The sequence below is a fragment of the Hemiscyllium ocellatum genome, chromosome 14 (assembly GCF_020745735.1).
Source record: "Hemiscyllium ocellatum isolate sHemOce1 chromosome 14, sHemOce1.pat.X.cur, whole genome shotgun sequence".
Taxonomy (NCBI): domain Eukaryota; kingdom Metazoa; phylum Chordata; class Chondrichthyes; order Orectolobiformes; family Hemiscylliidae; genus Hemiscyllium; species Hemiscyllium ocellatum.
Window position 1 is genome coordinate 35,289,761 of NC_083414.1, and position 13,145 is coordinate 35,302,905.

At 37.7% G+C, this 13,145-nt stretch overlaps 1 protein-coding gene across 1 annotated transcript in view; it reads right to left on the reverse strand.

Moving 5' to 3' along the window:
• dnah12 (dynein, axonemal, heavy chain 12) overlaps window positions 1-13,145 on the reverse strand; it is a 260,737-nt gene that overhangs the window by 40,987 nt on the left and 206,605 nt on the right. The window contains exons 54-58 of the mRNA XM_060835852.1: window positions 12,721-12,866; window positions 10,028-10,242; window positions 8,723-8,915; window positions 5,440-5,632; window positions 1,875-2,047 (exon numbers count right to left, since the gene is read on the reverse strand). Of these exons, the coding sequence (XP_060691835.1) occupies window positions 1,875-2,047; window positions 5,440-5,632; window positions 8,723-8,915; window positions 10,028-10,242; window positions 12,721-12,866 (920 nt within the window). The remainder of the gene's footprint in view (window positions 1-1,874; window positions 2,048-5,439; window positions 5,633-8,722; window positions 8,916-10,027; window positions 10,243-12,720; window positions 12,867-13,145) is intronic.

Sequence of the window (13,145 nt, forward strand, 5' to 3'; positions counted from 1 at the left end):
CTGCTTTGGCTGTGACTTTGGAATTATCCATCACAGAGTGAACATTGCCAAGGTCTTTCAAAATTTCTATATTTGTTGAACTCAAGTAGCATATGAAGCAGGCAGAGTCAAAAATGTGCCATCAAGCTGAATGCCACATTTTACATTCTGATTGTGTATAACAGATCAAATATGGACTATGGGTGTAACTTATACACTGCTATCTGTGATCTACTACACCACTTAGATGTTATATTTCTTTTTATCACCTCTGAGCATTACTCTCTACAACCTAGTCAAATGTAACTGGGAAACGCAAATGTGGGTTCTTTGTAAAAATGCTGCCCTTAAGCTTCACAAAGAAAAAGTAAATGACGTAGGAAGATTCAGGGGACCTTTAAAAATGGTGACTAGGATCTAGGTCTGGAAATCTGGATCCCATTTTTGGCAAATCTTATCTTCAGGATAGGGGAAAGTTCATGGGCTAGGAAACACAAAGGAATAGTTTATGGACTGACTGGACCATTTAAACTCATTGTGCAGGACAAGCAGATCTGATTTCCACTCCATTAAATGCCACAACTTGCATTATGTATCCCATTATGAAATGCTTTAGATGTAAATGCTATTTAAGTACTGATACGTAATAAAATAGTCAAATATCATGTTATTTAAATCTCCTTTATATTTTAAATAAAATTGCCTGCCTATGGGTGAGAAATATCAGTTCCATATTTATCAACAGATGTTTGTTGACATAACCCCAAGGGTGATCATTACTGCATATTTCTGTTTGACAACTTTAAAGACCTTTCTTTATCACAATGGAGGATTGTAAGTTCACAGATTAATTCACAGCTGTAAGACATTATTAAGGGGTCATTTTTCTTTGATGTGGTGTTATAAATATAAATGTTTGTTCTTGAAATTTAGTGTTTCAGAATTAAATGTATTGAATGTATTTTCATGAATACTTTTTCTCTATAATGAAAAATGTAATAGATGCTTAGAGCTTTATTTTATTTCATTTTGGCATGGCATCTGAGATTTGCCTGTGGTGGGTATAAGGTAAGTTGGTATGCATGGTGGAAAAGCAAAAGGTGGTCATGAGTTGGGATTAAGTTGACATAGGACCTATAACAGGGCCACAGAGATGGGTGGAGGTGCATGGTTAGCATGAAGAGTACAAAGGGTCATTGGACATGGGGTGGAAGGGCATTGGTTGGCATGGAGGATATGAGGCACCATTGGGAGTGGATAGACGGGCTTGGATTGGCCTGAATATGCTTAGAACGAGGCATGGAGATTTGATTTGAGTGATGGAGGGCCAGAGGGCTTAATACTTAACCACACAACCAAGACAAAATCCAAGGATACTAAGGCAAGCTTTTTAACCTGCCTGCACTGACACTAAGCAGTGCCTCTGACCTATGTCTGGGGCAGCAGATCCAAATCTATCCCATACCCCCCAAAGTGACAATTAGCTTAACTTTTCTCCAAGGCGGGTTCTTTTGTTAAAATAACTTTGGCAGCCTCTTGTGAATATATTTAGTAACTGACCTCTATGGTAGACAAGTTGCAGAAATAAAACTGCTAATCCATGAAGCCAGGTTTCACTCTGAGATTTTATTTGTTCTGCATTACCATCAGCAGGACCATAACAGATGCACTCATTCCCTCCAACTCTATCGTTTGCAAGATTCTAAACATCCATTACTACTGAGATATCAATGTTTCCTTCCAATGCATGCCCACCCTTGGCCTCTCTTCTATCCTCTATGCCTAAGCTGTACATCATTAATTTTAAGAAGGGTGACTCCCAGTCCTTCATTGAATTGTGATTCTGTCAAACAAAATGCAACAATTGTAATGTCCTACAACTTTGATATTCCTACCTGTCATGGATAGAGTGGACATACAGCATGACAAACCAGCTCAGGGAGTACTGATACATAGGGTCTATATTGGCCAGGTCTGCAATGCTGAAGAAAAGAATAGCAGAATGCTTAGCAATTGGTCTGTATCCTTCACGAGATTCTGCAATCTTCAGTTCAGTCCTTTCAGCGATCTAAAACAGATGGTAAATAATATAAAGTGAATAAAGGGTGTAAAATAGCTGTAGATCTAGCAGTAATTGTACCAATAACTAATAATATCACTCATGCCTTCTTTGTAGAATAGAAAGTGGACATTTAATAATGCGTAATACAGCAGAATTACTTGGTAATCTAACTGTAAAACCCATGCTGTAAATGGTGACCACAATATGATTTAATTTGATATTTGGTTTCAAGAGAAAAATAAGATTCAAATCCAAGATTTTAAATTTAAGTAAGTCATAGAGTCATACAGCAAGGAAACAGACTCTTCAGTCCAAATGGTCCACATTGACCATGTTCCCAAACTAAACTAGTCCCACTTGCCTGCGTTTGGCTAATTTCCTTCGAAACCTTGACTATTCATGTACTAACTCAAATGTCTTTTAAATGTCATAAAATGTTGCATCCACCACTTCCTCTGGCAGTTCATTCCACACACAAAGCAGTCTCTGTGTAAAAAAGTTACCTCTCCAGTCTTTCTTAAAACCTTCCCCTCTCACCTTAAAACTATGCCCCCTTGTTTTGAATTCCCTCACAGTTAGGGAAAGGACCCATGCTATTTACCTTATGTATGCCCATCATGATTTTATATACTTCTGTAAGGTCATCCCTCAACTTGCTACATTCCAGTGAAAGAAAGTCCCAGCCTATCCAGCCTATACTTAAAACTCAAATCTTCCATTCCCAGCAACATCCTGGTACATTCCCAGCAACATTTCTGAACCCTCTCCAATTTAATAATACCCTCCATTAGCAGGGCAAGCAGAACAGAATAATTTGTATCCAAGTGCACAATAAAGGAAGAGGACAAAATTTCAGAGGTAGAAGGGAATTCAACAATAAATCCAAAATTTGATAGATATATTCAAAATCAAGAAGGGTTTTGAACCAGAGGCAACAAGAAGAAATATATATATACAGCAAGTTGTTACATTCTATAATGCATTTCCTGAAATGTTTGTGGAAGCAAATTCAGTAAAACAGTATAACTTTCCAATGGAAACTAGATATAACATATGAAAGAGCTATAGTAAAACAACAGGAATGGAGAAATATTAGATGGCACTAACAAAGAGTTAGCAAGGGAAAAGATGCTGCAAAATGTTCATCTCTATGTGCTCTGCATCAAACTATGATACTGTCAAAAGAAATTAAGAAATTATTTGTACTCAATGTTGATAAATCTACAGGACTTGATGCTATGCACATTAGGACTTTAAAAGAAATTGGTGTGAAAATTGCAGGAGCAATAATCATAATATCCCAAAACTCCAATGATTTGGAAATTGATAAGAAAATGGGAAATGTTGCTATTAAAGACTGGAGGTTAAGTGAATCTAGACATGCCTATCTGTTTAATCTTGGTTTTAAGGTATCGTAATGAATGATAATTTAAACAAACATAAGCATCAATATGGATTTATTATACCTAATTAAACTATCTAAACTTTTGAGGAGTTCATTTACAAAATGAACAGGGAGCCATGTATGTTGCCTTGAGGACTTCCATAGATATCATGCAGAAGGAATTATCACCAAAACATAGCTCTCATGATCTAAGAGGTAACCGTGGATATGAACTAATAAGTGGTTAGAATGTAAGAGAGTAGAGACAATTGGAATGTGACAAATTCTGATCCCCAGGGATGAGTCCCAGCCTTGTACCCTAAATATCAGTAACATGGATGGAAGGATACAAGTTAAATATCTAAGATTTTAGGTGCCACTAAATTTGGAGGAACAGTAAGATAGGAGCAGAAAAATACAAAGACAAATTTAAGCAAATGTAAATATGGGGTAATTCATTTAGGACCAAAAATAGTTTTTTTTTAAATAGTGAGGGGCTAGAAACTGTGAATAACAAAAGGTATCAAGGTGCACAAATGTTTCATAGGATACAGGTACAAGGAGTACTCAATTGTGAGCCTTTCTCCCAAGAGCACTGGAATACAAAAGGGAGGAAGTTATATTTAACTTGGCAAATGTTTTGTCTGGCATCACCTACAGTACAGATTCAGGAAGGATACAGTAGTGGGCTTGATGTGGCCAACCTGGGTTTAGAAACATTTTTGACAATTTTCTACATAAAAAATTGATCAGAAATATAAGATTCCACGGAGCTCAAGGGCAGGTAGCAAATTCAATCCAAAACTGGCTCAAGTGGCAGGCAATAAATAAGAATGGCCAACAGGTGCCCATGTGAGTCAAAGACCAATTCCTATCGAGTTCCACAAGATGCGCTACTAACTCCATTACTTTTAAATGCAATTTAGACGTAGATGGAAAAGGAGTGATTAATAAATTTGCAGATGATAAAATAAATTGGATGTCTGGTTTATAGTGAGGAAGAAAAGTATGTACTGCAAATAATTATCAATGCACTGTTTAGGTAGGCAGAAAAATAACCAATTGAATTCAATCCAGTGGAATACAAAGTAATGGATTTAGAGAGAACAAGGCAAGGGAATACACAATAAATGGTAGAATACTGATAGGTGTATAGGAATATAGGGGCCTTGAAGTGATTGTCTCTACATCTCTGAAGATATCCAGATGGGCAGGTAAGGTGGCTATGGTCATTTGGATACTATCATTTATTAGATGAGGCATTAAATGTAAGAAGAAGGATATCAAGCTAGAATGATATTAAAACATAGATAAGCCACAGCAACAGTGCTGAATTACAGAAAGGATGCAATAGCATCAGCGACAGCACAGTGGTGATTATGATGATGATAATGCCAACAATGGAGAATTTTAGCAATGACAGAAAATTGAATGGGATAGAATTGTTTCCTTTGGGACAGAGAAGGCTGAAAGGAGTTTTAAATAAAGTGTGTAAAATTATGATGGGCCTCATAGAGAGACTAGGAAGGAATGATTTCCATTAGTAGAGAGTCAAAGCCAGTGGTAATAGACTTAAAGTAATTGGCAGTAGATTCCAGGGGATTTGAGAAGAAATCCTTTACCCAAAAAAGGTGGTAGGAATCAGTGGTCCTTACTGCCAGAAAGAGTTGTAAAGGTAAAAGGTAAAATTAAATAACATATACTGGATGTGCCATTCCTACCAAGAGCTAGAAAGTGGGATAGGCTAGATAGTTCTTTCTTGGATTGCAGAGATAAAATGAGCCAAATAATTTCCTTCTCCATTGTAAATTTGCTCTGTTCCTACATTTTGCTCCTCACTCCATTATTAAAACACTATTAAATAAACATTTTGGTGGTAACCCATAATGCAATGGAGCAAGATAAAAATTTCACATGAAGGGAACAGGTTTCTCAAACAAAAATCCATGTTACATTGATTTCCAAAAAATAAGCATCGAATGTAGGTATTGAGAACTCATTGTTGGATTCCTACCTGCTGTTTTTTGCTGATCTCATTAGACATAATTTTGGCAGAGTCCAGGATTTTAATTGCACTCTCGTCTTCCAGAATGTTTCCTTCAGAGCCCTCAAGGGTCTCAAGAATTTTATCCTCAATTTCCTTCAACTGCTTCTTATTGGATGCAGACTGTAATATTAGTGCATTCCGCTCTTCTTCCAGCTCAGGTCTGGTCAGGCACATGAAAAACAATTTTGTGCTTAAAAATTTACTAGATTTATAAAATTTTTTAAACAAAAAAATACTGTTTCAAATAATGTGTTTTCATAGCTGCTGAAGACTAAAGTAAAAGCAAGTTACGGCAAAAGTAGAGGGCACATGATGACAGCAAGTCAGCTAGTATGCAATGTACACTGATATTTCTCCAGACATTCCTCTTTTCATTAAAAGAAACAAAAATTTGCATGCACTAGCATTTATAGCCACAATGTACCTAAGGTTACCTAATATCCATGGTCAACAAAGAAAAGTTAGTCTTGCCAGTTTTTCTGGTATCCTTTTGTTCCCAGGCTGATGGGTCTTCCCTGGGGTCTGTTGATTTTTTTATGAGTGTTTGATCAGAACAAGATACTTCTTTTTCAGATTCAATGTTTCTGCTAGATTGACAGCTTCTAGAGTATGTCCAGTTGTTATTGCCACAATTTTGATTTGAACAAAATCTGCTTCTTGTTCTGTATACCAGCATACTTACCAGTGAGCTTAGCACTCCTGATGACAAATTCGACAAGAAGTTTGCTAGATTGTTCATAAATCCAACAAATCATCTCATTGCTTTCATATCTGCTGAATCTTTATTGGAGTTCTCCCCTTCTCAGGCTCCAGATGAAGTCCTTTCATGTCAGCTCATGGCTTCTTTAACTGCATTTTTCTTGTCTGCCCTTTCTTCCTTATCACATTTTTTCTTCTACTGCTCTATGATAATTGCCTCTTCAGCTTTCACTTGCAAGTGGTGTGGTGGTTCAGTGGTTAGTACTGCTGCCTCATAGCACCAGGGATCCAGGTTCAATTCTACCCTCAGGTGATTGTCTGTGTGGAGTTTGCATGTTTTCCCTGTGTCTGTGTGGGTTTTCTCCAGGTGCACTGATTTCCCTCCACAGTTCAAAGATGTATAGGTTAGATGATTGGCCATGCTAAATTACGTAGTGTCTGAGGATGTGCAGGCTAGCTAGATTAGCTATGGGAAATGCAGGGTGATAGGTTAGGGGAGGTGGGATGCTTTCAGAGGGCCTGCTTCTGCACTGTATAATCATCAGATGCCAGCTCCTCAAAGAAAGACTCCTTGACTTATTCTTTCTTTCCATTTTTTAGTATCTCCGCTGTCAATGGGACTTACACCTACTATATGTTACCTTTCGGTTTGCATGTGTGAGTAGATGCTGAGTTGGTCTCACATTCTCATTCACTTTGAGACTGTTTACTGAGAAGACATTCAGGACCTGTAACATCAGTTCACTTGTTCACCAGTTAGTTGCCTGTGATCGGCAAAATGCTACAAGTTTCTTATGGCAAATGTCTGTCACCAGTTCAAGCTTTAGGTTTATTTAAACTGAGAAACATATATTATTGGAACTCCATATCTTCAATTTTCACATTTGTCTCTTAGCTTTGTTTGTCTTGGAATTATTATTATTCAACATATTCCAACATCAATGTTACATTTAAAACTTTATTGTTGGATCTCCATTTTTGTTACTTCAAACAGGTCTGCAAAGATGATGATGTTTCACATAGCATTGGTGTTTATCTGACATTTCTGATTTGCTTGATGCCTCATTGACCAAGCACTGTGCCAATATGGCTCCCCACTCAGTCAGTTCTCCCACTCACCGCAGGTAAAATATACCTCATTGTTGTGACCTCATGGGATTCCTGGTTCTTATGGCATATTTAAAAGACCATTGTGCACTGGTCAAGCTCTTGGGAATCTGAAGCTGGCCTGCACAGTGCATGTCATTTGCCTTGGAGATGAGAGACAAGCAGGAAATGGCACCTTACTTTTCAGGCAGGGATATGGAAGGGACCCATCTTCCTACTCTGGGACTGGCAGAGTAAGCCAGCCTGATTTGAACTTGCCATCAGGGTTTTAACTGTCTGGGAGAATGCTCAGAAATAAGATCTGCCAGGGCATGTGCCACTATTTTCCCTTTGTTACTACACTCACTCTCGTTTTCTCTCCTTCTGAATCCACCTCATGAGGGGGAGGCTGGTACATGGAGGATGACAATGCCCATGCATGGGGGTTGCATGTAGTTGCTGTCCATAGAGCCTCACTTGAAATGTTGGTGACTGATGTTAAAAATGGAGGGCCTTAGGAACAAGCAGCAAGTTGAACTCACCAAGAACCTAACTTTCACTTCAGCAATTTGTGGGATCTAGTTTCCATCCAATAGATGAAGAATGGGAACCTGCATATTAATGAATTGAAATTAATAGCGAGACGTTAACTCATGCTGCTTTAGGCTGGATGGCCGGTTTGCAATACAGAGTAATGCCAACAGGATGGGCTCAATTCCTATTCCAATCGATTTTACCATGAAGGACTCTCCTTCTCAACCTCTCGTCTCACCTGAGGCATGGTGACCTTCAAGTTAGACCACCACTAGTTGACTTTCTCGAATGAGAGTGCGGCCCTATGGTCCTCTGGGTCTATGGTCACTTTATCTTTAATGAATACAAATAGGCCTCTGGCAGCTTGCTAATGTCTTACCATTCAATATTTGGTTGGAAAATGGGAATTCTTGCCATCAAGTTGAAAAGCTCCTTGATGGACATCTCACCTGATTTCCAACTTTCTTGACATGGCCTGTATCTTTAAGGAGCTAGGAAAATTCTGCCTATTGATTTTCCTCTGGGAGTGGAAAAAAAAATCAATTCTGTCTCATATCTCCTTTCATTTTCACAACATCAGGAAGTAGAAAATTCACAATCATTCTGATTCCCCTGTCTAATATGAGTATATGAAGAGAGAGATCTTAGGTACTACATTAGAAAACTGTATTTGAGAATTTAGTGTGCACAGATATAAATAAAGAGATGTTATAGAACAAAACGAGATGAAGAGTTAAGGAGAGATAAAAGGAGCAAGGGACCACAGGGATAGAGTGTATGTTCAGGCACACACAATCTGAGATATTCAGATGTGCAAATAATAGTATTAATATTGTTTTAAAAAACAAGATAAAGCAGATACCTTGGATTGTCACTTCTGTAAAACAAAATAGAATTTTTGAATGGTACATATTCTAAAGGCTGAATATACCTCTCCTTAGCAACAACAATCCCCAACAGCTGGTCCTCAAGACCCTCAGGAGTGATCATAAAGTTGAGAAGGGAAACCTTTGTCGCCAGCTCTGGCAAGTAGTGTGGATTTCTCAGCTTTGTTGTTATATAGAGTCGGAAATCTTTTGAATATTCAATAATTATCTCACCCAGTTTGATAGATTCCACACCACCTGAAAACAGAGGAAAGAAAACCATTTCAAAGTTTTGACAAACAAGAAAACATTTTTCTAAGAAACATCAATACCCGAAGTAACATATCAGCTCAAACATAAAAATATTTTACAAACTTATTTTGAAGTGAAACTTTTTTTTCAAACATGCTGATTTTCAAAAGATTCATTCCCAGGTAAATGTGCCAATGTCAGTATTTATGATTCACCCTGGTTGCCATTGTAATTGAGGTTGCAGGTCACCTTCTTGAGCAAAGTTAAAAATCACACAACACCAGGTTATAGTCCAACAGGTTTATTTGGAAGCACTAGTTTTTGAGGTGCTGGCTCTTTATCAGGTGCCTCTTCATCAGCAGTGCCTTGAAAGTTAGTGCTTCCAAATAAATCTGTTGGACTATAACCTGGTGTTGTGTGATTTTTAACTTTGTCCACCCCAGTCCAACAATGATTCCTCCAAATCATGACTTTCTTGAACAGTTGACAGTTGATGTCCATATGGTGAAGGTACACCCATGATTCTGAGAAGTGAAGTGTGGAAGGATTTTCACCTTGCAATGTTGAAGGAATATCCTTCATTTGAAATGTCAAAATTAGGAAGGCAATCTGCAGCATGTTCTAAAAATCACTCCTCAATATTATTTTCATTACCCCATGTGGATACATCATACATAATGCATTAAAACACATCATATAGGCTGCTGTCAATTGTAAAAGAGACATTTATCATTGGCACTTGACTGAGATATTAGTTCCTCCATCCTCAAAGCTATTTTTTTGTGCTTTCAAATACTAATACCATGGTGATCCAGTTTGTATACATGAGTTCACACTGAGACATATATGAACCAAAAATTGCCAATTTTATTTGCATCAGCCCAGGTCAGTTTGAAAAAAGATATTTTGCCTTAGGTAAGTAAAAGTAAAATTAAGTTCTTCACCCAACAAGTGAAAGTATAGTATGAAACATGCAAATGTAAAATATGCAGTTATATGATTGAGAATATTCAGTCAGAGAATAAAAAATCACTATTGGAATTCAAAGTAGAGGACTAAAAATATTTGCATCAAATGTTAAGATGACCATTTCTAAAATGACAGTAGCAGTTAGATACCTTGTTTAAAAACCTGTTTGAGCAAAAGTGGTTCAAGTGATGGATCCAGTTCCTCACCAACATTTTCCAATAGGAGAGGTGTGCCAAATTGGATGCAATTCTCTAGTGTTCGCATGTAATCCAAGTCTGTCAACTTTGCAATACTCAGTTTATTATCACGCTCAGAATTTCTCACCCATTTATTGGCTTGGCCTTGTGGATCAATCATTAATGGCCTGTAATCAGTACAATCATAATAACAATTTAGGTAATCCTTTCCAGAAGAAGTCAATTCAAGTACTTTCCATAGGTCTAATTTGTATTATTTGAACTTACGCTTATTGTTAAAAAATACAACTTTGTAGTGTTGAAGTAGCCAGCAAAAGTTAAAGGTCATCAAAGCAGTGAGCCATCAGCACCCTGTGCTTAGAAAGGTGTTAAGTGTGAGTAACTTTGCCACGAGACGGGTTCTAAAAAAATAAATAGCCTCTCAGGCTGATTTATGTCAGGTTCAGTCAATTTGGCATGCATTGGTTAGCGAATATATAGAAACATAGAAAATGGGAGCAGGAATAGGCCTTTTGGCCCTTTAGGCTTCCTCCATCAATCAATAAGATTGTTTCCATTACGTCCTAAGGACTTTTTCTAACTCCTTCTTGAAAACAATCAATGTTTTGGCCATGGCTGTTTTCTGTGTCAGTGAATTCCATCAGCTCAGCACTCTCTGGGTGAAGAAACTTGTTCTCATCTCAATTCTAAATGGTCTGCCCTGTATCCTTGAACTGTGAACCCTGGTTCTGCACTTCTCAGTCTCTGGGAACTTCCATACTGCATTTACCCTGTCCAGACATGTTAGGTTCCTATGAGATCTCACAATATCCTTCTAATCTCAACTGAATATAATCCAAAATGATCCAGTGTGACTGCATACATCAGACCTGCCATCCCAGGAATCAGTCTAGTAAATATCCAGTTGCACTCCCTGAACAGTCTTCCTCAGATAAGGAGACTAAAATGGCACACAATACTCAAGTGTGGTCTCACCAAGGTCCTATACTATTGCAGCAAGACATCCCTTCTCCAACACTCCATTCCCCTCGTAATGAAGGTCAAAGTGCTATGTCTTCTCCACCCACTGTTATATGCTTACTTTCAGTGACTGGTGTATAAGAACACACAGATCTAATTGAAATCTGCTTTTAGATCATTACATTTATAGGTGCTTTACCAGTTCTCAAATAATGCTTCTTTAAATTGATGGAAACTTAATGTCCTAAAAAATTAGTTTGCTCCCATGTTCAAGTGTGGCATTATGATTCAGGCTAACACATACCTATCCCATTAAGGCAGACAACACACACATATCATGCAGCCTTCTTGCTTCAATAATGTTAGCATTCAGCTAGTCCTGTGCTGCTAAGTGGTGTCTAGATGTTCAACGGGCAGCCCTTTCCAAATCTATCACCGTTCAGATAATAATTTGCCTTTCTGTATTTGCTACCAAAGTGGATACCTCACATTAATCAACATAATACTTCATCTGCCATGCATATGCCTACTCACGCAATTTATCCAAATCACATTTAATACACCTGTGCATCCTCCTCACACTTTACCCTGTCACCCAGCTTTGTGTCATCCGCAAGCCTAGAGACATTATGCTTAGTTTCTTCATATAAATCATTAACATATATTGTGATATATACTCTGGTGGTGGCCTCCATACACAAATCTTTAACATATATACACTGTGTCCTATATAGTATCAACTGAACATGCACTTAACTGTTCCTGAGAGGTCATGGAGCCTCTGCTTGCCAGGAGAGGTGACTTTATTACCTCATCTCTAAACAGAGAGAAGCAAAAGAAGCAGGTACATGGCTTTGCCAGGTTAAAGTATTCCCAATGATGTGGGAAGCCATAAAATGCAGGTGACCATGTCTAGACTATTGTACTGACATCTGCTGACCTGGCAGCAGCCATGATATGGGAGTCCTATCTCTCTCTCTGGCATGTTATCTATTTGGTGTCCTTATAGCTACGTCCTGCAACGGTCAGCTGCAGTTTCCTTATAATAAGAGCAACAGGACAACCTTAAGCAGTGCAGTTTTCCTGAAAAACATGTTGGCTATGCAAGCTGCTGGGCCACTTCTTGAACATTCACACATCATTTGGTAGCACAGGACTAGCTGAATGCTATAATCATTAAAGTCAGGAGGCATCATGAAATATATGTGTTGTCTGCCTCAATGGGATAGAGATGTGTTATCCTGAAACACAACACGGCACTTGAAAATGGGAGCAAATTCATTTTTTACACCATTAAGTTTCCATCAATTTAAAGCAGCATTATTTGAGAACTGATAAAGCATCTATAAATGTAATAGCAAATTTCAGGCATTGTTCAATAGTAGTTTGAATACTGTGGCAACAAGTACTTCAATCTGAAAACCTTGAAGCAGCTGTGTTTGTTGCTGTAAATAGATTGGCAATCATGGTCTATTGCACATATGAATCTAATAATTAACATGAGTATAAGAAACATATAAAAACACAAGAACATATAAGATATAGGAGCAGGAATGGCAGAGAAAAGGACCACAGCTCTCCACCTTTTATCTAATAGGTTGACTTTATGAAACTACCAATGATTTTTGCCATAAGTTTCTAAGATTTACCTTTAGTGCATAACATATAGATGAATTTATACTCACCATCTCCTGGAGTTACTAACAATCACACCATTATCAACTGAAAAGTTGTCTGTTGGTAATCCAGCAATGTTCCATGCTCTGATTGTTATAGGATCACCCAGAGTCTTACTGAGTGAGAAATCACCCGAAGATGGGATATTTTTAGACTGTGAACATAGGAAAAACAGTCTGCTAATTAAGTTTATTGAGGAAGAAAAATATAAATACCTAGACTACTAGTCTAATAGAAAAACAAAATCAGAACATTTCTGCAAACAACTTCAAAATCAGCGAAAAATGTAAAAGTGAAGGACATTAATGCCGGGTACAAGAGCTTCAATATTCTGCATCCTTTATCAGCATCAACTACTCATACAATATATCAACATTTATATAACATATTAAATGCTGAAAAAAAAGTTTCTTCTGTAGCTTTCTGAGGGACA